We start from the raw sequence: 26,959 nt of genomic DNA on the forward strand, positions 1-26,959 counted from the left end.
TCTAGGAAGAAGAATAGCAATTCACTGTAAATCCAGTGCATCTGGAAAGTATTCACAGCGCTTCACTTTTTCCACATTTTGTTATGTTACAGCCTTATTCCAAACTGGAATAAATTCATTTTTTCCCTCAAAATTCTACACATAATACCCTATAATGACAACGTAAAAAAAAAGTTTTTTTGAGATTTTTGCTAATTTATTCAAAAGAAAAAACTAAGAAATCACATGTACATAAATATTCACAGCCTTTGCCATGAAGCTCAAAATTGAACTCAGGTGCATCCTGTTTCCACTGATCATCCTTGAGATGTTCCTACAGCTTAATTGGAGTCCACCTGTGGTAAATTCAGTTGATTGGACATGATTTGGAAAGGCACACACCTGTCTATATAAGGTTCCACACTTGATAGTGCATGTCTGAGTATAAACCAAGCATGAAGTCAAAGGAATTGTCTGTAGACCTCCAAGACAGGATTGTCTTGAGGCACAAATCTGGGGGAAGGTGCAGAAAAATATTTGCTGCTTTGAAGGTTCCAATGAGCACAGTGGCCTTCATCATCCGGAAATGGAAGAAGTTCGGAACCACCAGGACTTCCTAGAGCTGGCAGGCCGTCTAAACAGAGCGATCGGGGGAGAAGGGCCCTAGTCAGGGAGGTGACCAAGTACCTGATGGTCACTCTGTCAGAGCTACAGCATTCCTCTGTGGAGAGAGGAGAACCTTCCAGAAGGACAACCATCTTTGCAGCAATCCACCAATCAGGCCTGTATGGTAGGATGGCCAGACGGAAGCCACTCTTTAGTAAAAAGTACATGGCAGCCCATCTGGAGTTTGCCAAAATGCACGTGAAGGACTCTCAGACCATGAGAAACAAAATTCTCTGGTCTGATGAGACAAAGATTGAACTCTTTGGTGTGAATGCCAGGCGTCATGTTTGGGGGACACCAGGCACCTCTCATCACCAGGTCAATACCATCCCTACAGTGAAGCATGGTGGTGGCAGCATCATGCTGTGGAGATGTTTTTCAGCAGCAGGAACTAGGAGACTAGTCAGAATAGAGGGAAATATGAATGCAGCAATGTACAGAGACATCCTGGATGAAAACCTGCTCCAGAGCGCTCTTGACCTCAGACTGGGGCGATGGTTCATCTTTCAGCAGGACAACGATCCTAAGCACACAGCCAAGATATTGAAGGAGTGGCTTCAGGACAACTCTGTGAATGTCCTTGAGTGGCCCAGGCAGAACCCAGACTTGAATCCGATTGAACATCTCTGGGGAGATCTGAAAATGGCTATGCACCAACGCTTCCCATCCAACCTGATGGAGCTTGAGACGTGCTGCAAAGAGGAATGGGTGAAACTGCCCAAAGATAGGTGTGCCAAGCTTCTGGCATCATATTCCAAAAGATTTGAGGCTGTAATTGCTGCCAAAGGTGCATCAACAAAGTATTGTGCAAAGGCTGTGAATACTTATGTACATGTGATTTCTTAGTTTTTTATTTTTAATAAATTTGCAAAAATCTAAAAAAAACTTTTTCACATTGTCATTATGGGACGTAGAATTTTGAGGGAAAAAGTTCATTTATTCCAGTTTCCAATAAGGCTGTAACATAACAAAATGTGGAAAAGGGTGAAGTGCTGTGAATACTTTCCGGATGATTCCAGAAAGTATCTGGGTCATTCCGACCCGATCGCTCGCTGCAAGTTATCGCAGCGCAGTGCTCGGGTCGGAACTGCGCATGTGCCGGTGCATACCAGCCGTTGTTGCCTATCAATCGCCTCTGGAGCTGCACTGGCCGTGAGTAACTCCTGAGATGCAAAAGCATCGCCGCTGTGCGATGCATCTGCATTTCTGTGAGGGAGGGGGGGGGGCGAACTGACATGCGGGGCAGACTAGCCCTGTGCTGGGCGTCCACCCGCATGTCTGAGTGCCCGATCGCAGCTGTGCTAAGTTTAGCACAGCTACGATCAACTCAGAATGACCCCCATAGTTTTTATATAGTTTTATAATGTTATGTTTTCACAATGGATAACATCTATACCATAGTGCTCGAAAAGTTATACAGAGGCAATGATAGTGCTCCAACTGTACCTAAAAGAGGATTCCATTGAGGATAAAACATCCAAACATTTCATCCTTAACCTGGTAGCACTGTAAATTATTACTCTGCTATTTGTTTCTGTAAATTCACCATTGTAGTGATAAGTGGGAAACACAACATTAATGTATGTGGCTGTTTATGCTGAAACATTTACAGGTTGTCACACAGTTGGTTTAGACATGTCACATTTATTTGTCAAGTTGCAGTTCTATACCCTGACTTGTCACGTTACTGGAGAATGACTGGGGAATGGCTGGTTTGTCACTTGCTTTATGAAAATACAGTTGTTTTATTACTACCAGTGGCGGATTTCCCACTAGGCACGTGAGGTGGGGGGAGACTAGGGGTGGCACTTGCTGGGGGGAGACACACCAGGCTAATAATGGCCAGGTGATTCTTTTTTTTCATCATTACGACTTATTTTTCATGACTTCATTTAGCAAATGACTGGGGAGGAACAATGGACAGCAAATTGTGGTCCAGTAGTTGGTAGTAGGGTGAGGTTGGAGCTGTTTTGGTGGTCTCAAGACATCCGAACTGGCACTTGAATTGAAGTGGGCAATGGCGTGATTTAGGGGGGAGGGCGGCAGCCAGTAATGTGCCTGGGGGCGGCCTGACCCCTAAATCCGCCCCTGATTACTACTGTATGCTCATTATTTTTCTAGAGACTGCACAAGATAATAACACACGTACAACACAATAACACTATTTTGTAGATGAAACACATTTAAAATAAATTACTGTAGCAGGGATTGATTTTTTTCCTATGCAGGGAACCACTGGGGCTTTTGCATCTACGGTTGTCAATGTTTCAAAATGCCTTTTTCTATTGAATTTATTTTCATGTTTTAGGATTTGTGATTTGGACACAGATGCATGTTAATGATATGAAGGTAGATCTGCTTTATTTTTAATGTATACTAATTTGTAATTTATGCTTCTAAACATGAATTCCAAAACTAACTAATGCATTTACAAGTGGCCCACAGATACAGGAATGACTTTTCTTGAAAAATATTTTTATTTATAAACAAAATACTGTATTTCTGTTGGAGAAGCAGTATAGTAGGTTGACAGCGTAACGTTTGTCCCACTTGTAAGAAATTCCCTATTTTTAATTAAACATTTAGTCTAGTAACTTGACATTATTCAGGTATTGTAAGAAGCATTTCAGTGACTTCTGAGCTGAAACATTTCTAAACTGATGCTAGTTCGAGATATAGGAATTTATTTTGGGCCAAATAATTGTTCTTGTTTTAATTAAAACAGAACTTTTAACCTTCACACAAGCAGTGTATGGATTAGCACTAGGCAATATACTGTATCCAGACATTACATCATGTACTGAAAGTCTTAAGGTCCCCTGTACATCTGTTACAGATGGTTGCAGATTTTTGCAATTTTTTTGAACCAGGAACATTCAACAAGTTTAAATTTCTCAATTCCCTGATTCTTACCGTAAATCGTCAGGATCAGCAAATCAAAGATTTTTAATATGAAGAATTTCCCAACAGATTGTCAATCATCAATGGCTGTTGTTCAGCGGTTCCGGCTGGGGAAATGGTGGCCAGGTGTATGGAGGCATTTCCAATCAGTAGTTCAAGTTGGGTCGGGATAAGAGTGTCTAGATGTATGGGGGCCTTTAGGCAGTGCTTTTTTTTTTTTACAAGTTCATACAAGATTTCAGACATTTATACAAGTTCATACAAGTTTTCAGGCATATATTTATTTCTACATTAACTGATATGATTTCTTCCTGTTTCCAGTGCTACTTCTAAGAATTAAAAATGATACCAAAAAGATGATGCTGGTACTATATACCTTTTAGGAGACAAAGCCATTTACAGCAACCAAGTCAATGAAACCTTTGCTAACAAGGGAACTGTACTGATTGGAGGAGGTGTGGCAGTGAGGTAGGCCCAGAAAAAATAGTCCATTCCTACAGCTGCCACTGATTTAATTTTTTTGAGCATACTCAGGGGTCAGTACATGTGGAGCACAATTTTATGTTTCAATGCCAGTACCAACAGACCAAATGGGTCTGCACTGTGCAAGCACGAACCCCATGGGCATGCTCAGAAGATCAGAGCTAGGGCATGGCTGGGAATATTTCGGCTGTCCCTTCCGAAAGGGGTGAGAGCCAGGTGGGCCGTGCAATGAGTGTGGTGGTGCCAAGTGGATGGTGTGGGGGCATGGTGCCACTATCACATAGTTGTGCCACCCCTTTATTATACAAAGCCATGATTCCCGGCATTGAGAAGCACTGATTAAGGGAGACTTACCTACTCTTCCCAGCAGACTGGAGAACCACCCAAGTTTCAGGAGACTCTGGGACATTTCAGAAGAGTAGGCAAGTATGCATCAAAGCCCCCTCTCCAAAATAGAAAACAAATTGTATCTCTATAGTTGTTTTTCAGGCAGCTTACAGAAGGGGCACTACACAAAGCTCCAACAGTTGATGGGTGGAGACATGCTGAAAAGAAAACATCCTTCACCTGCAGGATGTTAATAAAGCTATTGGCATCATTTTCAAACTATTTCTAATAAAACTGTGTTCTTTGAAAATATAAAACAGCTCTGTCATAATGCAAAATGCTACTTTAAAACACACACACACTTGCATACTATATAACTGTACAAACTGGCAATATTTTCTAGAAACAAATTAAAATTATTGCAGCTCTTACTCATGTTTTTGTGTTTTATTGAAATTAGATTTTTATAAAAAAGTATAGCTTGCCTACTTTGCAAAGAAATCTTATTATAATAATTGCCCATTGTTGTGTCTCATATATACATACATATATATATAAAACAAAAAATCAACCCTAATATCTTGCGCTATACCTCTAGTCTCAAACCAACAAGAAATACCCTCTGTCAGATAAGGTATTAAAAGTAGATTACAAATAGAAATGGATTCTCGTGGGAGCCAATATGCCTTTTGTATGACAATAATTAAAAGTTTTTATTGTACAGAAACAAACGATATTTATCCTAAGCGTTCGTTATTGACACAACCTTCTAAAAATTCATATAAAACAATATTACAATCTTATACATAAATTACAGTTGGATGTGAGGATTTTACAGCCAGGTGATCACAGTCAGAACTCGAAATGGATGTATCTCCAACCAGATGTTTGTGATAAGGACTTTGTTAACCAGACGTTGCAAAACCCCAATGGGTTAACAAAGTCCTTATCACAAACATCTGGTTGGAGATACATCCATTTCGAGTTCTGACTGTGATCACCTGGCTGTAAAATCCTCACATCCAACTGTAATTTATGTATAAGATTGTAATATTGTTTTATATGAATTTTTAGAAGGTTGTGTCAATAACGAACGCTTAGGATAAATATCGTTTGTTTCTGTACAATAAAAACTTTTAATTATTGTCATACAAAAGGCATATTGGCTCCCACGAGAATCCATTTCTATTTATACATATATATATATATATATATATTTATATATGGAACGCGCCTCTGTTTCCGCAGTTTAATTGTTGCAGAGGGTGTCATAGAAAGGTGCCTTAAGTAAAAGTTCTCTTTGTGCAGTTGGTGATAACACTCCAACTTCAGGATGCAAATCTGTACACTTATGGTCTCTATTGCCTTTTAACTTCTTTTCAGATGCATAGATATACTGTATACTGTAGTGTTTACTTCTTTGATACATTCTTTGTTTAGATGACTTTTAAATATGTTGTGCTGCTGTCCGTACCAAGGGTGTTCTTAGCAGTACATCTGTACATCCCAGAGTCTGAACTTTCCGGATTCTGCAAAACTAACGTTCCTGATGGATGAAGAAGCTCAGTGCCCATAGTGCGCCCTTTACTAGCTGCTGTTAATATTGATAAGTCAGGTAACTCCCATGTTATCTCTGGTTTTGGAATTCCAATGGCCATGCAGTTGAAATGCACAGGAGATCCTGCTCTTGTATGAATGGTATGTGGTGGTCTATTTGTAATCCTTGGAGGATAGGCTACAACCATAACAGGTACACTAATAGATGCCTCCCCTGCATTATTTTTGGCTTTACACAAATAGTTTCCTCGATCATGAATGGTGGTTTCTTGAATTACCAATGTGCCATTCTCAAGTAACATGTATTTCCCATTAACATGAGGCCTGTCTATTATAAATCCACTGGGGAGTGTCCAGATAACACTGGGCTTTGGTATTCCATCAGAAAGACAATGTAAAGTCAATGTCTCACCAATTATATTCTTTACTGGTCCTCTTGGGTGTGTTAGAATATTAGGTTTCTGACCAACCTCCAAAATGATTAACTTTTCGATGTAGCCTACTTTATTTCTTGCTGCACAGCGATATTTGCCAGTATCATCTTTGGAAGGACTGTGAATAATGAAAGTTCCATTGCTTCCTGCATAATAGTTTGTAAACGTCTGCCCATTTAAAAATCTTGTGCCATTTGGCAAAAGCCATATTATTTCTGGAGTGGGATTGCCATCTGCAAAGCAGTTAAGTATTGCCATTTTGCCTGGTTTGGCAATTATCTTTTCATTGAATGGATTTTTAAACATTGGTCTTCTAAGCACTTCAACAACCTCCAGCTGGACCACCAACATACTTTCACCGCCATCATTACGAGCAACACAGGTGAACTCTGCTGTGTCTGATGGCCTTACATTCCGAATTTCCAGAGTTCCATTCTTATGTACCATTATCCTACTGCCATGGTAAGGAGCAGTTAGATATATGTTATCAGGCATGATCCACATTATCTGCAGAGGAGGTGTCCCTTCAGCACTACAATGAATTAATTTTCTAGAGTGCTTTAAGGCAGAATCCTTGATTATTGTCTTATTTGTATATAAACCATTTATAACAGGAGGTGTTGAATGAACATCTAATTTGAGGAGTTTTGTGTCATCTCCTGCCGGATTGCGTGCCACACACATGTATTCTCCAGCATCTAGTAGTTTGACTTGGGTAATTGACAATGATCCATTATCATGCAATATATAGCGGTCATGGGACATTGCAATCATATCACTTGATGGAAGCAACCAGAATATTTTTGGTTTTGGTTCTCCAATAGCCTCACAATCCAGAACGGTATTAGCTCCAGCTCTTGCTTGAAACTTTGTCTTGGGATTGAGTTTAATGCGTGGAGCAGCTGCTACAACACTAATATGTACTTTCATCTCATCCCTTCCTAATGTGTTTTCAGCATAGCATGTATAATCTCCTTCTTCAGACATCCCTACTTTGTTGAGATACAATGTGCCATTGTCAAAGAGGACATATCTACGTCTCCGCCTACCGCTGTCGTCAGCTTGAAGGACATTGTTTATCAATGTGCCATCTGGTAAACTCCAGGATATTTCTGGCAGTGGAGATCCTGAAGCCTTGCAATCTACCTTGAAATCTCTTCCATATGGAACTTGCTTAGTGAGGTGCTGTTTCTGATCAATCTTTGCTGGTTTCATAGTTATGCTGACCTTCATCAGAATCACATCATCTCCCATTTTATTTCTCGCTACACATAAATAGTCGCCGGCATCTTTTTCATTTACCAATTGGACAATGAGTGAACCATTTGGATATACTTGAATTCGACTTCCCATTCTGAAAAACATAAGAAATTCTTAAAAAATGTTGCAGGTAACTTGCCTTATTACCAATATCATTATACAGGGAGTTTGGAAAGTCCCTCTGCAGTGACCACTGTCTCTGACTGCAGATCCCCCCCTGCAGCTGTGGGAGCCAGAGAGGGACAACCCTTAATGTAGATAAATATGTAACAAATTCTGTTTTATCTCATGTAAATGAAGTGTTTAAAAACCATTATGTAGTCATATTATTTAGCACACATTCTCTGTGAGAAAACTTGCTTAGCACACTGGGCGGTGATTCAGACCTGATTGTAGATGTGCTACATTTAGCACATCTACGATCAGCTTCCCTGACATGCCGGGGGACGCCCAGCACAGGGCCTGCCCCGTCGCTCAAGTACTAAAGCATCGCACGGCGGCAATGCTTATGTAGTTGAAGAGAAGCTCCCCACCAGCACAGCTCCCACGCGCTGTGAGGGTCGCAGCGGCTGCGTGTGATGCCACGCAGCCGCAGCGCCCCCCCCCAACGGTCCGGGCACACCTGCGTTACCCGGACTGCGCCCCCTCTGCCTGTCAATCAGCAGCGATCAGGTCTGAATTAGCCCCACTGTCACTACGAAGGGACTCTCCAAGCTCCCTGTATAAATCTAAACTATAGTGAAAGAGTTAATTCTATGGGGTTTATTTACGAAGTGTCAGGTTGTAAACCCGGTGCTTCTGATTGTGTTTATGGACAATATTTAAAAGGGCAGTGCTTTTACTAATCGTGTATTGCTAGTAAAATCATTGCCCTTTTACAGATCAGGCAAATGTACAATCATAAGCGCAGATTTTATAAACTGATACTTAATGAAGAAACCCCTATGGCACATTCTTGTCATCAGCACTAACAATGAATAAGCAGCTATTTTATCAACCAGTTCAGTATGATTTACTGACGGTCAGGATGCTGGCTGTCAGTATACAGACAATGGCATCCCAGCCGTCAGTATGGCGGCAGCGTGGCGAGCACAAAGAGTCCACTTGCATGCTCACTCCGCTTGCCATGCTGCAGGCTCGGTGGCTCGCTGTGCAAGCCACACGTTCTATTCCCACTCTATGGGTGTCATGGATACCACGGGCAGGAATAGCGCCTGTGAGCTGGGATTCCTGCTGTCGGTATTGTCAGCAGTCCGTATTCTGGTATCGGTATCCTGACTGCCGGCAAATTAACTGCGTCTCTTATCAAGTGAGAAATGTAAAAAGAAAAAAGCAAAGTATGCATTAGAGCAGGAGCATATCTGGTCCCCATAATAAAATTGTGAAGACATCTCTTATAGTCAAAAACCACCACAGTTTCTGCTCCATCAAAAATCACTATTCAATATGACAACGTACTAATTGCAGTAGTAGTAACCTGGCACATTACTCCGAATTATTTATGAGTCTTTTTATCCTAACATTCAAGTCTGCCTGCCTAATGTGTAAAAAGGGGACTCTGCTTAATGTGTAAAAAAGGGGGCTCTGCTGCCGTAATATGTTAAAGGGGACTCTACCTGCCATAATATGTAAAAGGGGAGTTTACCTGCCTAATGTGTAACTGGGGACTCTACCTGCCGTAATGTGTAAAAGGAAGCTCTGCACAGTGCCGTAACTAGACATTTTAGCGCTGTGTGCAAGAAACAGTATCGGCGCGCCCCCCCCCCCCTTACATACAAAGAAGGGCGTGGCTTCATGTGAAAGGGGCGTGACCACAGAGCTCCCTTTTGCACATTACAGCAGGCAGGGCTCCCTTTTTTAATATTACGGCAGGCAGAGCTCCCTTTCACATATTACAGCAGGCAGAGCTCCCTTTCACGCATTACAGCAGGCAGAGCCCCGTTTTTACACATAACAGCAGGCAGAGTCCCCCTATTTTACACATTAGGCAGGCAGTCCCCATTTTTTACACATTTGGGATGGTTAGAGCAGGTGAGAGGAACACGGGGGGGAGGGCTCTGGTGAGAGGAACGTAGGGGGAGGGCTAGGGTGAGAGCAGGTGAGAGTAACGTAGGGGGAGGATTAGAGAGAGAGCGAGTGAGAGGAACGCAGGGGGAGGATTAGAGAGAGCGAGAGAGGAAATGCAGGGGGAGGATTATGGAGAGAGCGAGTGAGAGGAACGCAGGGGGAGGATTAGAGAGAGAGCAGGTGAGAGGAACGCAGGGGGAGGATTATGGAGAGAGCGAGTGAGAGGAACGCAGGGGGAGGATTAGAGAGAGAGCAGGTGAGAGGAACGCAGGGGGAGGATTAGAGAGAGAGCGAGTGAGAGGAATGCAGGGGGAGGATTAGGGAGAGAGCGAGTGAGAGGAACGCAGGGGGAGGATTAGGGAGAGAGTGAGAGGAACGCAGGGGGAGGATTAGAGTGAGAGTGAGTGAGAGGAACATAGGGGGAGGATTAGGGAGAGAGTGAGTGAGAGGAATGCAGGGGGAGGATTAGGGAGAGAGCAGTTGAGGAACGCAGGGGGAGGATTAGGGAGAGAGCAGGTGAGAGGAACGCGGGGGGCGGATTAGGGAGAGAGCAGGTGAGAGGAACGCGGGGGGCGGATTAGGGAGAGAGCAGGTGAGAAGAACGCGGGGGGAGGATTAGGGAGAGAGCAGGTGAGAGGAACGCGGGGGGAGGATTAGGGAGAGAGCAGGTGAGAGGAACGTGGGGGGAGGATTAGGGAGAGAGCGAGTGAGAGGAACGTGGGGGGAGAATTAGGGAGAGAGCAGGTGAGAGGAACGTGGGGGGAGGATTAGGGAGAGAGCGAGTGAGAGGAACGCAGGGGGAGGATTAGAGAGAGAGAGTGAGTGAGAGGAACGTAGGGGGAGGATTAGGGAGAGAGTGAGAGAGGAATGCAGGGGGAGGATTGGGGAGAGAGCAGTTGAGGAACGCAGGGGGAGGATTAGGGAGAGAGCGAGTGAGAGGAACGCAGGGGAAGGATTAGGGAGAGAGCAGTTGAGAAACGCAGGGGGAGGATTAGGGAGAGAGCAGGTGAGAGGAATGCGGGGGGCGGATTAGGGAGAGAGCAGCTGAGAGGAACGCGGGGGGGAGGATTAGGGAGAGAGCGAGTGTGAGGAACTTGGGGGGAGGATTAGGGAGAGAGCAGGTGAGAGGAACGCGGGGGGAGGATTAGGGAGAGAGCAGGTGAGAGGAACGTGGGGGGAGGATTAGGGAGAGAGCAGGTGAGAGGAACGTGGGGGGAGAATTAGGGAGAGAGCAGGTGAGAGGAAAGTGGGGGGAGGGCTTGGGATAGAGTTGAGCGGCATACAGAACGGAGGAAAGGTATGGAGAGAGCAGGTGAGAGGCCCACAATGGGGAGGGAATGGGGGGAGGGGGGGGGGGCTGTAATATGTCCCTAACCTGCGGTGGTGGTGTGCCCTCGTGTAAATCCGACTCCTGGTCCTGTGCTGACAGGTGCTGGTGTACGGGTCCCTCTGCTCCATGCCTTCCCCGGCTCTTCCGCGGCTCCAGCTCCCATGTCAGCTGGCTGGGCTGGCTAAGTCAATAGAGGCTGTTTCTGGCTGCTCTGGGTGCACATGATGATGTCACGCCCGGCGTTGAGCAGCGCAGATGAGGGGAGAAAAGATGCTCAGTGCCTCAGCCTCCTCCCCTCAAGATCAGCTGCTGCTGCCTGGTGACGCCTCCAGCCCTCCACAATAGTAAAGCTGGTGAGCGGAGCTTCGGCGGCGCGGCCGCGGCGCAGCCCAGTCGGGGGTGGGGGGAGTGGTAGGAGGGGGAATGTAGAGGCGATCACAGCGCCTACCGAACTAGCAGTTCTCCATCTCCACCATGCTCCTCGGGCAGCAGGCGGTAGTGTCGCGTAGCCCTGCGGGTGCATGTGGAGATTTTTCCGCCCCACAGCGCATAGCGCTGTGTGCAATGCCCCTCTTGCCCATACCTAGTTACGGCACTGGCTCTGCGTGCCGTAATATGTAAAAGGGGACTCTACTGTACCTGCCATACTGTGTGAAAGGGGACTGTACATGGCAAAATGTGTAAAAGGGCACTCTACCTGGCAGAATGTGTAAAAGAGGACTCTATCTGGCATAATGTGTCATAGGGGCTCTACCTGGAGTAATGTGTAAAATGGGGCCTCACAAACGGGAGGGTCGGGGTCTCTGAGAACCAGACCTGCTCATCATGTATAAAGTTTATTACGTTTTTATAGCTATTGCTTTTGTCACTAGTTTATTGAATACATCTTTTTTCATATATGTATACAGATGGAGCCCTGCTCATCTATCCCTTTAATAGGATTAATTGAGCCAGTGCAGTCGGACATAATCCCCTGCCATGGCGCACCAGAGAAGGCTAGATGAGCGAGGCTCCATCTGTATGCTCTATGACGATATTAACAATACAATCTCATAAGTGCTGTTATCATTTTTGAATTGTGTTATAGCAGCTGCTTTTTCTACACAGGCAAGTCCATGGTATATCATAGGTGCCCAGAATCCTCTTTTGAAAAACATGTGCACAGATATTTATAGCACTGTGACTGCACAAGCAATTGGGCTGACTCTTCTGTAAATCAGTTCCGTTTATTTGGCTTGTTAAAGCAGATATGAACAATGTAGCTCACATGCTCCACATGGAAAGCAGGAATCACCCCAAAAGCACAGCCTAATTAAACTCTTGTAGCTGAATTATGAAGCGCTGTGCCTCATCTGTAGTCATCATGCTAGTCCTGCTAGAAGAAGCAGCTAAAAGAAACATGGGAATAGGTTTTATGTGTTTTCATCTCTATTAAAGGTGCAGTACTGTATGTGTTAGTAATATAATGCTGAGGTTGGTTACGGATATACTGTAAAGCAAAGGCCTCATTGCTTCACTCCCAAGACAGTTCATATTAAGTCCAATCCCAGCTAGGGATGGATTCAAGAACAAGTTGGAGATTGCAGTCCCCATTGAAGCGTGCAATCACATTTTAGCCAAGTAAGGATTTTGTCTAGACTACAGGGATAGGAAGAGGGAATGTCTCGCTTCAAGCTGCCCTTACACCCACCCTTACCAGCAGCTCTATCCTTAGTGCAGTATCTAGTGAAGGAAGGGTCAGAGTGCTGTGCTGCACTACCCAGCTTATGTTGCTGCTCTATGATGTAGGAGTTCTGTGCAAGGCATTGGTGAGGGATGCGGTCAAGATGCCGCCGGCCGGAAGCCCGGCGGTCGAAATACCGACGCCGGAATCCCGACCGCCACAATCCCGACCGCCACAATCCCGACATATTCTCCCTCCGTGGGTGTCCACGACACCCATAGAGGGAGAATATAATAGTGTGCCGAGCGTAGCGAGGCACCGTGCCCGCAAGGGGCTGCGTTCGGCTCGCCACCCCTGTCGGGATTGTGTAGTCGGGATTCCGGCGTCGGGATTTCGAACGCCGGGATTCCGTCCGACGGCATTTAGTACTGATCCCATTGGTGACAGCAGTAAGAGTCAGTGGCCCTCTGCATAGAGTTCCTTTACATATGGATCTGCAATGTGAAGGATAAGTGAAGACCAAGGCTCTCATCCAGCATTCTCCTTGGCAAGTAGGAATCTGTGGACTGTTGGGCTTGGTTCATTGGGCCTTATTCAGATCTGATCGCTGGGCTGCATTTTTTTGCTGTCCGGCAATCAGATAGTCACCGCCTACAGGGGGAGTGTATTTTCGCCGTGCAAGTGTGCGATCCTATGTGTAGCAGAGCTGCTCAAAATCAGTTAGTGCAGTCTCTGCGCAGCCCAGGACTTACTCGTCTAGTGCGATTAAATCCTGCTGATCGGGCCTGTGCTGATGTCAGACAACCTCCCTCAAAATGCTTGAGCCCGCCTACGTTTTTCCGGACGCTCCCTGAAAACGGTCAGCTGCCACCCACAAATGGCCTCTTCCTGTCAATCACCTTGCGAACGCCCGTGCGAATGGATCCTTCGCACCATCTCATCGCTAACCGCCAATGCCTGTTGTAGCCGTCCAACACACCTGCACATTGCGGCTCAGACGCATGCACAGTTCGGATCTGATCGCCCAGTGTGCGACCCCTGATTGACCCCCATAGCTTTAACACCCATCCTCTGGACAGTACAGAATTCTTTTGGACAGTCAGTAAATCGCGAGCTCTGTCTGGAGGCTTGGCAATCCAGTGTGAAAATAAAATCACAGTCCTACCTGCTTATCCACCTCCACCTACCCTGTTGTCACCCTCCTCTGACTCTGATCTTCCAGCCGCTGCATTTGTTGCAGTCATGGAGTCTGGGCTCCTTGTAAACACAGCTGATACTTGGAAACATACAGTGGTGCACCATTGAGGAGGCACACGCGGGTATGCTGACTTCTCCCTGTGATCAAGAACTTCTTCTGTCTCCCAGCCACTTCAAAGCATTCCTACCCATCATCCATGATTACTAGTCCATCATCTGGACTGTACTTATGAGCTGATACTTCTACCTAGAACACTATATGGGATATCTATTTCACATGTAGAAATGGCTGTCCCGTTGACATCAGTGACTGAGCTGCCTCCTCACTGTCCTAAACCACATACTCACACAAGCTACTGAATTATCTATACAGTGTTTTTTCCATCATGTTATACCCCTTTTACACTGACAATTTTATTCCGGGATTTTGCACGTGAACACGCATCATCCTGGGATTTTTGTCAGTGTGAATGGGTACAGGGACAATTTCCCGGGACGAGCATCCCGGGATTTCAACCCAGGTCTCGACCTGGGTTTAATCGGGGACCGTCCTGGGAAGCTGTGCAGTGTAAACGGGTATACCGGGTCAAGGCGACCCAGCACCCGTTCTCTGCATAGGAGGAGGCAGTGCTTGGAGAAGATTATCTGCAAGCACCGCCTCCGGTAGAGTCAGAGGTGACGTCAACGACCCGGCAATATGCTGGGTCGGACCGCTAATGTGAAATGGTCATTCCCGGGAATGTGTCCCGGCAAATATACCGGGACACATTCCCGGGAATGACCCAAGGCTGCGAGTGTAAAAGGGGTATTAGCGGGACTGACTTGTTTCATCAAATCACTATATTTCTGTCGATCCTCCATGAGTTGGATATATTCAATGTGTACAGAATTGATATATATACTTAACAATATATAGAGTGTGTATTTAAATTTTGGTCGACAAACCACTATATATATTAACGTCTTTTTACAAAATGTAATTATGCATTTAGAGCTCTAATGTGTTCGTGAATAACTTTATAATCTGTCCGCGAGCAAAAGACACCATCGGGGGTTAACGCTTGGGGAAAACCCATTGATTGCGCAGTTTATACAGGATAAGTGAGTTTCTGCCTGTTAACTAGAGATGTGCACCGGAAATTTTTCGGGTTTTGTGTTTTGGTTTTGGGTTCGGTTCCGTGGCCGTGTTTTGGGTTCGAACGCGTTTTGGCAAAACCTCACCGAATTTTTTTTGTCGGATTCGGGTGTGTTTTGGATTCGGGTGTTTTTTTCAAAAAACCCTAAAAAACAGCTTAAATCATAGAATTTGGGGGTCATTTTGATCCCAAAGTATTATTAACCTCAATAACCATAATTTCCACTCATTTTCAGTCTATTCTGAACACCTCACACTTCACAATATTATTTTTAGTCCTAAAATTTGCACCGAGGTCGCTGGATGACTAAGCTCAGCGACCCAAGTGGCCGACACAAACACCTGGCCCATCTAGGAGTGGAGTACATGAACTAGCCTAAGAATAAACAATTGATATTATATAAATGTAAACGAGACTGCCATATCTCCTGAACAAATATGAATAAAAAACCTTTAATAAACCCTAGTTAGGGCTGCATTAATGCTTCATGAAAATCAGCCGTGCGTCCACGAGCTGAAATGATTGTAAAAAGGAGACTGATAAAAAGTGCCTCTGTTATAAGTCACTGTCCTCCTTATACACAATAGAATCTCATTGGTAGAGAGTGTCCCAGTACTGGACTTGCGGACAACCGTGCTGTAGTATTATGTGGCAAATGGATAGTGATAGTCAAATTCACTTTGTGGTATATCACCTGATGTAGAAGCCTCTCCGTCAAAGGCGCTGTACTGAGCCGGGTTTGCAGCGGCTCTGTGCAGTGAACGTACAGCTGGTCTCGTCACCGGTGAACCATCCAGATGAACACGGTTGTTTAATTCTGCTGAAGGATGCTGTACCAGTCTGGATATGCAACAGTGTAAAAAGACTGGAGCAGCAGATTCTCCGGCCGCTGGTGGAAAAATCCGTATTAATTGCGGCTACGGTCCACTCGATGCATGTGGCTCACAGGGTGTCAGGAGAATATAGCAGTCCAAATGAGGTCCTTCAAAGGAGTACTCCTTTGAAGGACCTCATTTGGACTGCTATATTCTCCTGACACCCTGTGAGCCGCATGCATCGAGTGGACCGTAGCCGCAATTAATACGGATTCTTCCACCAGCGGCCGGAGAATCTGCTGCTCCAGTCTTTTTACACTGTTGCATATCCAGACTGGTACAGCATCCTTCAGCAGAATTAAACAACCGTGTTCATCTGGATGGTTCACCGGTGACGAGACCAGCTGTACGTTCACTGCACAGAGCCGCTGCAAACCCGGCTCAGTACAGCGCCTTTGACGGAGAGGCTTCTACATCAGGTGATATACCACAAAGTGAATTTGACCATCACTATCCATTTGCCACATAATACTACAGCACGGTTGTCCGCAAGTCCAGTACTGGGACACTCTCTACCAATGAGATTCTATTGTGTATAAGGAGGACAGTGACTTATAACAGAGGCACTTTTTATCAGTCTCCTTTTTACAATCATTTCAGCTCGTGGACGCACGGCTGATTTTCATGAAGCATTAATGTAGCCCTAACTAGGGTTTATTAAAGGTTTTTTATTCATATTTGTTCAGGAGATATGGCAGTCTCGTTTACATTTATATAATATCAATTGTTTATTCTTAGGCTAGTTCATGTACTGCATTTTTATGTGGATGACATATTAATATTTTAAATAAAACAATATATTGGATTCATTCTGCGCTCCCACTCTTTCTTTTTTCACACTTACTTTGATCCATTGTTGGGGCAGCCCGCCCACAACTGGTGAGCAGCCGTCTGAATCCAACCACATATAGTGTGTGTATTGTAGAGCGCCAATCTTTTGTGTATACATCTAGGAGTGGCACTGCAGTGTCACGCAGGATGGCCCTTCCAAAAAACACTCCCCAAACAGCACATGACGCAAAGAAAAAAAGAGGCGCAATGAGGTAGCTGTGTGAGTAAGCTAAGCGACCCTAGTGGCCGACACAAACACCTGGCCCATCTAGGAGTGGCACTGCAGTGTCACGCAGGATGGCCCTTCCAAAAAACACTCCCCAAACAGCACATGACGCAAAGAAAAAAAGAGGCGCAATGAAGTAGCTGTGTGACTAAGCTCAGCGACCCAAGTGGCCGACACAAACACCTGGCCCATCTAGGAGTGGCACTGCAGTGTCACGCAGGATGGCCCTTCCAAAAAACACTCCCCAAACAGCACATGACGCAAAGAAAAATGAAAGAAAAAAGAGGTGCAAGATGGAATTGTCCTTGGGCCCTCCCACCCACCCTTATGTTGTATAAACAGGACATGCACACTTTAACCAACCCATCATTTCAGTGACAGGGTCTGCCACACGACTGTGACTGAAATGACGGGTTGGTTTGGACCCCCACCAAAAAAGAAGCAATTAATCTCTCCTTGCACAAACTGGCTCTACAGAGGCAAGATGTCCACCTCATCATCATCCTCCGATTCATCACCGTGTACATCCCCCTCCTCACAGATTATCAATTCGTCCCCACTGGAATCCACCATCACAGCTCCCTGTGTACTTTGTGGAGGCAATTGCTGCTGGTGAATGTCTCCATGGAGGAATTGATTATAATTCATTTTAATGAACATCATCTTCTCCACATTTTCTGGAAGTAACCTCGTACACCGATTGCTGACAAGGTGAGCGGCGGCACTAAACACTCTTTCGGAGTACACACTTGTGGGAGGGCAACTTAGGTAGAATAAAGCCAGTTTGTGCAAGGGCCTCCAAATTGCCTCTTTTTCCTGCCAGTATACGTACGGACTGTCTGACGTGCCTACTTGGATGCGGTCACTCATATAATCCTCCACCATTCTTTCAATGGGGAGAGAATCATATGCAGTGACAGTAGACGACATGTCCGTAATCGTTGACAGGTCCTTCAGTCCGGACCAGATGTCAGCATCAGCAGTCGCTCCAGACTGCCCTGCATCACCGCCAGCGGGTGGGCTCGGAATTCTGAGCCTTTTCCTCGCACCCCCAGTTGCGGGAGAATGTGAAGGAGGAGATGTTGACAGGTCGCGTTCCGCTTGACTTGACAATTTTCTCACCAGCAGTTCTTTGAACCCCTGCAGACTTGTGTCTGCCGGAAAGAGAGATCCAAGGTAGGTTTTAAATCTAGGATCGAGCACGGTGGCCAAAATGTAGTGCTCTGATTTCAACAGATTGACCACCCGTTAATCCTTGTTAAGCGAATTAAGGGCTCCATCCACAAGTCCCACATGCCTAGCGGAATCGCTCTGTGTTAGCTCCTCCTTCAATGTCTCCAGCTTCTTCTGCAAAAGCCTGATGAGGGGAATGACCTGACTCAGGCTGGCAGTGTCTGAACTGACTTCACGTGTGGCAAGTTGAAAAGGTTGCAGAACCTTGCACAACGTTGAAATCATTCTCCACTGCGCTTGAGACAGATGCATTCCACCTCCTATATCGTGCTCAGTTGTATAGGCTTGAATGGCCTTTTGCTGCTCCTCCAACCTCTGAAGCATATAGAGGGTTGAATTCCACCTCGTTACCACTTCTTGCTTCAGATGATGGCAGGGCAGGTTCAGGCGTTTTTGGTGTTGCTCCAGTCTTCTGTACGTGGTACCTGTACGCCGAAAGTGTCCCGCAATTCTTCTGGCCACCGACAGCATCTCTTGCACGCCCCTCTCGTTTTTTAAATAATTCTGCACCACCAAATTCAAGGTATGTGCAAAACATGGGACGTGCTGGAATTTGCCCATATTTAATGCACACACAATATTGCTGGCGTTGTCCGATGCCACAAATCCACAGGAGAGTCCAATTGGGGTAAGCCATTCTTTGATGATCTTCCTCAGTTGCCGTAAGAGGTTTTTAGCTGTGTGCGTATTCTGGAAAGCGGTGATACAAAGCGTAGCCTGCCTAGGAAAGAGTTGGCGTTTGCGAGATGCTGCTACTGGTGCCGCCGCTGCTGTTCTTGCGGCGGGAGTCAATACATCTACCCAGTGGGCTGTCACAGTCATATAGTCCTGAGTCTGCCCTGCTCCACTTGTCCACATGTCCGTGGTTAAGTGGACATTGGGTACAACTGCATTTTTTAGGACACTGGTGAGTCTTTTTCTGAGGTCTGTGTACATTTTCGGTATCGCCTGCCTAGAGAAATGGAACCTAGATGGTATTTGGTACCGGGGACACAGTACCTCAATCAAGTCTATAGTTGGCTCTGCAGTAATGATGGATACCGGAACCACGTTTCTCACCGCCCAGGATGCCAAGGCCTCAGTTATCCGCTTTGCAGCAGGATGACTGCTGTGATATTTCATCTTCCTCGCAAAGGACTGTTGGACAGTCAATTGCTTGGTGGAAGTAGTAAAAGTCATCTTACGACTTCCCCTCTGGGATGACCATCGACTCCCAGCAGCAACAACAGCAGTGCCAGCAGCAGTAGGCGTTACACGCAAGGATGCATCAGAGGAATCCCAGGCAGGAGAGGACTCGTCAGAATTGCCAGTGACATGGCCTGCAGGACTATTGGCATTCCTGGGGAAGGAGGAAATTGACACTGAGGGAGTTGGTGGGGTGGTTTGCGTGAGCTTGGTTACAAGAGGAAGGGATTTACTGGTCAGTGGACTGCTTCCGCTGTCGCCCAAAGTTTTTGAACTTGTCACTGACTTATGATGAATGCGCTGCAGGTGACGTATAAGGGAGGATGTTCCAAGGTGGTTAACGTCCTTACCCCTACTTATTACAGCTTGACAAAGGCAACACACGGCTTGACAAATGTTGTCCGCATTTCTGTTGAAATACTTCCACACCGAAGAGCTGATTTTTTTTGTATTTTGACCAGGCATGTCAATGGCCATATTCCTCCCACGGACAACAGGTGTCTCCCCGGGTGCCTGACTGAAACAAACCACCTCACCATCAGAATCCTCCTTGTCAATTTCCTCCCCAGCGCCAGCAACACCCATATCCTCCTCATCCTGGTGTACTTCAACACTGACATCTTCAATCTGACTATCAGGAACTGGACTGCGGGTGCTCCTTCCAGCACTTGCAGGGGGCGTGCAAATGGTGGAAGGCGCATGCTCTTCACGTCCAGTGTTGGGAAGGTCAGGCATCGCAACCGACACAATTGGACTCTCCTTGTGGATTTGTGATTTCGAAGAACGCACAGTTCTTTGCTGTGCTTTTGCCAGCTTAAGTCTTTTCATTTTTCTAGCGAGAGGCTGAGTGCTTCCATCCTCATGTGAAGCTGAACCACTAGCCATGAACATAGGCCAGGGCCTCAGCCGTTCCTTGCCACTCCGTGTGGTAAATGGCATATTGGCAAGTTTACGCTTCTCCTCCGACGATTTTATTTTAGATTTTTGAGTCCTTTTTTTACTGATATTTTGTGTTTTGGATTTTACATGCTCTGTACTATGACATTGGGCATCGGCCTTGGCAGACGACGTTGATGGAATTTCATCGTCTCGGCCATGACTAGTGGCAGCAGCTTCAGCACGAGGTGGAAGTGGATCTTGATCTTTCCCTATTTTTGGAACCTCAACATTTTTGTTCTCCATATTTTAATAGGCACAACTAAAAGGCACCTCAGGTAAACAATGGAGATGGATCGATACTAGTATACTTATGGATGACGAGTGACTGACGACACAGAGGTAGCTACAGCCGTGGACTACCGTACTGCGTCTGCTAGTATAGAGATGATAATGATATAAAAAATATATATATATCACTACTGCAGGTGTATATAATATAATGACGGACCTGCTGGACACTTTCAGCAGACTCCTAAACTACTAGTATGAAGAAGATAGAAAAAAAAACCCCACCACAGGTAGGTATACAATTATGGACGAGCACTGACGACACAGAGGTAGCTACAGCCGTGGACTACCGTACTGCGTCTGCTAGTATAGAGATGATAATGATATAAAAAATATATATATATCACTACTGCAGGTATATATAATATAATGACGGACCTGCTGGACACTGTCAGCAGACTCCTAAACTACTAGTATGAAGAAGATAGAAAAAAAAACCCACCACAGGTAGGTATACAATTATGGATGAGCACTGACGACACAGAGGTAGCTACAGCCGTGGACTACCGTACTGCGTCTGCTAGTATAGATATGATAATGATATAAAAAATATATATATATCACTACTGCAGGTATATATAATATAATGACGGACCTGCTGGACACTGTCAGCAGACTCCTAAACTACTAGTATGAAGAAGATAGAAAAAAAACCCCCACCACAGGTAGGTATACAATTATGGACGAGCACTGACGACACAGAGGTAGCTACAGCCGTGGACTACCGTACTGCGTCTGCTAGTATAGAGATGATAATGATATAAAAAATATATATATATCACTACTGCAGGCATATATAATATAATGACGGACCTGCTGGACACTGTCAGCATACTCCTAAACTACTAGTATGAAGAAGATAGAAAAAAAACCCCCACCACAGGTAGGTATACAATTATGGACGAGCACTGACGACACAGAGGTAGCTACAGCCGTGGACTACCGTACTGCGTCTGCTAGTATAGAGATGATAATGATATAAAAAATATATATATATCACTACTGCAGGTATATATAATATAATGACGGACCTGCTGGACACTGTCAGCAGACTCCTAAACTGCTAGTATGAAGAAGATAGAAAAAAAAACCCCCACCACAGGTAGGTATACAATTATGGACAAGCACTGATGACACAGAGGTAGCTACAGCCGTGGACTACCGTACTGCGTCTGCTAGTATAGAGATGATAATGATATAAAAAATATATATATATATCACTACTGCAGGTATATATATAATATAATGACGGACTTGCTGGACACTGTCAGCAGACTCCTAAACTACTAGTATGAAGAAGATAGAAAAAAAACCCCCACCACAGGTAGGTATACAATTATGGACGAGCACTGACGACACAGAGGTAGCTACAGCCGTGGACTACCGTACTGCGTCTGCTAGTATAGAGATGATAATGATATAAAAAATATATATATATCACTACTGCAGGTATATATATAATATAATGACGGACCTGCTGGACACTGTCAGCAGACTCCTAAACTACTAGTATGAAGAAGATAGAAAAAAAAAACCCACCACAGGTAGGTATACAATTATGGACGAGCACTGACGACACAGAGGTAGCCACAGCCGTGGACTACCGTACTGCGTCTGCTAATATAGAGATGATAAAGATGATAGAGATGAACAAAAAAAATATAACACTACTGCAGGTAAATATTTATATAATATAATGAATGACGGACCTGCTGGACACTGTCAGCAGAATGCGTTTATAGAATAAAAAAAAAAAACACCACAGGAGTGTTTAACTTTTTCAGGCAGACAATATACTGGTGGTCACTGGTCAGTCACACTGGCAGCAAAAGTGTGCACTGTACTCCTGCTATAACTGCACCCCAGTCTCCCCCACAATTCAGCTGTGTGAGCAGTGAGCACTCAGCACAGTCAGATATACATAGATATATCATGCAGCACACTGAGGCTGAGCACAGATATGGTATGGAGCGTTTTTTTCAGGCAGAGAACGGATTAAAAAAAACTAGCAAAACTCTGCACTGACTGTACTCCTCCTAACAGCTCTCCCCAATCCTCCCCACAATAAGCTAAGCAGCAATCAGATCAACTAACTACTAACAGTAACTATAAACGGAGAGGACGCCAGCCACGTCCTCTCCCTATCAATCTCAATGCACGTGCGAAAATGGCGGCGACGCGCGGCTCCTTATATAGAATCCGAGTTTCGCGATAGAATACGAGCCTCGCGAGAATCCGACAGCGGGATGATGACGTTCGGGCGCGCTCGGGTTAGCCGAGCAAGGCGGGAAGATCCGAGTCTGCCTCGGACCCGTGTAAAAAGGCTGAAGTTCGGGGGGGTTCGGATTCCGAGGAACCGAACCCGCTCATCTCTACTGTTAACTCCAGTTTTTTCGTCACAGGGAAAATGCTGTTTATTTGAATAAATCTACGGCCAATTGATAATACCACATAATGTGCATTTAATAAATGTATTGTTGATTGTTTCCTATAACCAGTTACAGCCTTCTTATTTGTGCAATTGTCAGAACTTCATCTCCCCCTTTTTATCTCTTGTTTTACAGTATAGGGAAAAATTAGTCCCATGTGTTAAGGTGTGTACACACGGTGAGATAAATCTGTAAGATTTTGACTATATAGTCAAAATCTTAAGGAAAGTTAGTGCATATCTCAAGGTGTTAGGCAGCTTGCGATACCAATTAAATCCCAATGTGCACTTCGCCGTGGGTCGGTATCGCAAGGCTAGATAGACTGTGCAGGCAAGGCAATCTTGACTATCTAGTGTACTATCTAGTACAAACGGGCGGATTGGGCCACTGGGGTGCCATGCTAGTTTCCGGTGAGCCGGTCCCATAGACAGCTCAGTCGGGCCGGCTTACACTGCTGGGCTGGCGGCAGCCGCACACTTCCGGGTGCCGCTAGCCGGAAACTGTAGAGGCTGCAGTGTAGCTCCTGTGGTTGCTAGGAGGCAGTCGGGGACTCAGCAGGGACGGGGCTACACGGGCTCAGCAGGGGGCACGGCTACACGGGCTCAGCAGGGGTGGGGCTACACGGGCTCTGGCTCAGCATTGCTGCCACTGTCAGAAGGAGGGGAGAAGTCCCTGAAGTGGCTGCAGAGTCGGGGACAGGACCAGCCAGTGACACTGCTCCATGTTAAGGCACTGTAACCTGCATATAAGGAATACAGGCAGTGCAGTCACGGCACTTTCCCATGCATACACAGGCTGGCCCCTCCCACCAGACTCAGAGCAGCTCAGCCCATCCCTCCACTTCCTGCTCCTTATCTGCCCATGCTGCTGCCACCTACTCCTTTCTCAACACAGTGTTCTGGGCTGGATCCCTGCTCTTCAGAGGAAGAGAGCAGAAAGCCAGGTGGGGGTTATGTTTACTGGGGGTAATATGAGGGGGGGGGGGGGGTGTATGTATGTAATGCAGTGTGCTATATGTGCTGGGGGTAATATTGGGGGGGGGGGTACTGTTTGTACTGAGGTAATATGGGGGTGCTGTGTGTAATGCAGTGTGCTATATGTACTGGCGGTAATATAGGGGGGGGGTGATGTATGTGCTGGGGGTAATATGGGAAGAGGGGGGCCTGTGTGTAATGCAGGGTGCTATGTGTGTTGTATGTATGTACTGGTGGTAATATGGGGGGGGGGGGGCGCTGTGTGTAATGGAGTGTGCTGTATGTACTGGGTGTAATGGGGGGCTCTGTGTAATACAGTGTGCTCTGGGGGTCATTCAGACCCGATCGCACGCTAGCTTTTTTTGCAGCGGTGCAGTCGGGTCTGAACTGCGCATGCACCGCAATGCGCAGGCTCGTCGGCCGCCGGCGACGGGCATCGCCGGACAGCGACGGATTGTACGGAGAAAGCAATCGCACCAGCAATCGCAAGAAGATTGACAGGAAGAGGCCGTTTGTGGGTGGCAACTGCCCAGCCGTTCGGAAGGAGGGTCTCTGACATCAGCATCGGTCCGGGTCGTCGCAGTGGGTGAGTAAGTCCTGGGCTGTGCAGAGACTGCACAAACTTTTGTGTGTGCAGCTCTCTGCACATGGGCCCTCATTCCGAGTTGTTCGCTCGGTATTTTTCATCGCATCGCAATGAAAATCCGCTTAGTACGCATGCGCAATGTTCGCACTGCGACTGCGCCAAGTAACTTTGCTATGTAGAAAGTAATTTTACTCACGGCTTTTTCATCGCTCCGGCGATCGTAATGTGATTGACAGGAAATGGGTGTTACTGGGCGGAAACACGGCGTTTCAGGGGCGTGTGGCTGAAAACGCTACCGTTTCCGGAAAAAACGCAGGAGTGGCCGGAGAAACGGTGGGAGTGCCTGGGCGAATGCTGGGTGTGTTTGTGACGTCAAACAGGAACGACAAGCACTGAACTGATCGCACAGGCAGAGTAAGTCTGAAGCTACTCTGAAACTGCTAAGTAGTTAGTAATCGCAATATTGCGAATACATCGGTCGCAATTTTAAGAAGCTAAGATTCACTCCCAGTAGGCGGCGGCTTAGCGTGTGTAACTCTGCTAAATTCGCCTTGCGACCGATCAACTCGGAATGAGGGCCATGGTTCGCACCCCTGCAGAGCGATTACATACTCCCCTGTAGGTGACAACTACCTGGTCGCAGCAGTGCAAAAAATGCCTGCTTGCGACCAGGTCTGAATTAGGCCCTATATGTACTGGGGGTAATATGGGGAGAGAGGGCCTGTGTATAATGCTGTGTGCTGTAGGTAGGTACTGGGGGTAATATAGACGGGTGGGGCGCTGTGTATAATCCAGTGTGATGTGTGTACTGGGGGTAATATGGGGGAGGGGGGACCTGTGTGATATGGTGCGGTGTGTATTGGGGGTAATATGGAGAGGGGCCTGTGTAATATAGATGTACTGGGGGTAATATGGCAGCGACGCTGTGTATAATGCAGTGTGATGTGTGTACTGGGGGGTAATATGGGGAAGGGGACCTGTGTGTAATGCTGTGTGATATGGTGCTGTGTGTACTGGGGGTAATATGGAGAGGGGCCTGTGTAATATAGATGTACTGGGGGTAATATGGCAGCGACGCTGTGTATAATGCAGTGTGATGTGTGTACTGGGGGGTAATATGGGGAAGGGGACCTGTGTGTAATGCTGTGTGATATGGTGCTGTGTGTACTGGGAGTAATATGGGGGGGCTGTGTAATATATATGTACTGGGGGTAATATGGGGAGGGGGCCTGTCTATAATGCATTGTAATATAGGTGTGCTATGGGTTCTGGGGGTAATATTGAACCGGGGCCTGCGTAATATAGATGCAGGGGCGGATTGGCATGCCGGGACGCCGGACCGGATTCCGTTTGGCCGGTCCGGTGGTCCCCTTATTGGCTGGCCGTCACCCCCCTATACAGGCCGCTGCCACCAGCGCGGCAGCGTTAACTGAAGCTTCTGCGCATGCGCAGAAGTTCTGAAGCATTTAAAAAATGCCCACCGTCGGAGCTGCTGCGGCCTGCATAGGGGGTGGTGACAGCCAGCCAAGGAGGGGCAACAGGCAACATTGCCGACGGTTCCGCAGGTGAGTGCTGCTGCTGCAGCATATGGGTTAATAGGGAGGGAGGGGGAGGCAGTGACAGGGCACTACTGTGTGGCACAGTGGCAGTGCTGCTAAATGTGCATGGGATGTTACTACTGCAATATACTGTAAAAGGCATTATTACTACTGTGTGCGCAATTTAGTCTAGTCCCTTACCCTAACCATCCCCTTCCGCAGCCTAACCCTCCCCCCGCAGCCTAACCCTAACCTCCCCCCGCAGCCTAACCCTGACCCTTCCCGGGGCCTAACCCTAACCCTCACCCTCACCCTGCAACGTCAGATAAAATGCCTGTCAGTCTGATAGGCATTTTATCTGCCTGTGCAGCGGTGGATTGGCAGTGTGTATGACGAGCTCTGCCTGGTGCAATATGTATAATGTGCTTTACCTGGTGCAATGTGTATAATGTGCTCTACCTGGTGCAAAGTGTATAACGTGCTCTATTTGGTGCAATGTGTATAATGTGCTTTACCAGGTGAAATGTTTATAACGTGCTCTGCCTGGCGCAAAGCATATAATGTGCTTTACATGGTGCAATGTGTATAATGTACTCTGCCTGGCGCAGAGTGTATATCGTGCTCTACCTAGCGCAAAGTGTAGACATGCTCTAAATGGCGCAAAATGTATAACATGCTGTACCTGGCGCAGTGTGTATAGGAGGTTCTACCTGGTGCAATGTGTACAAGCGGCACTACTGTGTGGTGTAATGTGAATTGGCACTATTATGTGGCCACGCCCCTTCCCCATGAAGCCACGCCCCTAAAATTTTGGTGTGCGCCGTCGGCGCACACTTTCCATCCCTGCATTTAGTC

General features: G+C 46.3%; 1 protein-coding gene across 1 annotated transcript in view; it reads right to left on the reverse strand.

The window, feature by feature from the left end:
* Window positions 1-5,527: 5,527 nt before the first annotated feature.
* The window catches only part of IGSF10 (immunoglobulin superfamily member 10), an 80,872-nt gene continuing 59,440 nt past the window's right edge, over window positions 5,528-26,959 (reverse strand). The window contains exon 7 of the mRNA XM_063916076.1: window positions 5,528-7,701. Within this exon, the coding sequence (XP_063772146.1) occupies window positions 5,793-7,701 (1,909 nt within the window). The 3' untranslated portion in view covers window positions 5,528-5,792. The remainder of the gene's footprint in view (window positions 7,702-26,959) is intronic.

The sequence above is a fragment of the Pseudophryne corroboree genome, chromosome 4 (assembly GCF_028390025.1).
Source record: "Pseudophryne corroboree isolate aPseCor3 chromosome 4, aPseCor3.hap2, whole genome shotgun sequence".
NCBI classification, from domain to species: domain Eukaryota; kingdom Metazoa; phylum Chordata; class Amphibia; order Anura; family Myobatrachidae; genus Pseudophryne; species Pseudophryne corroboree.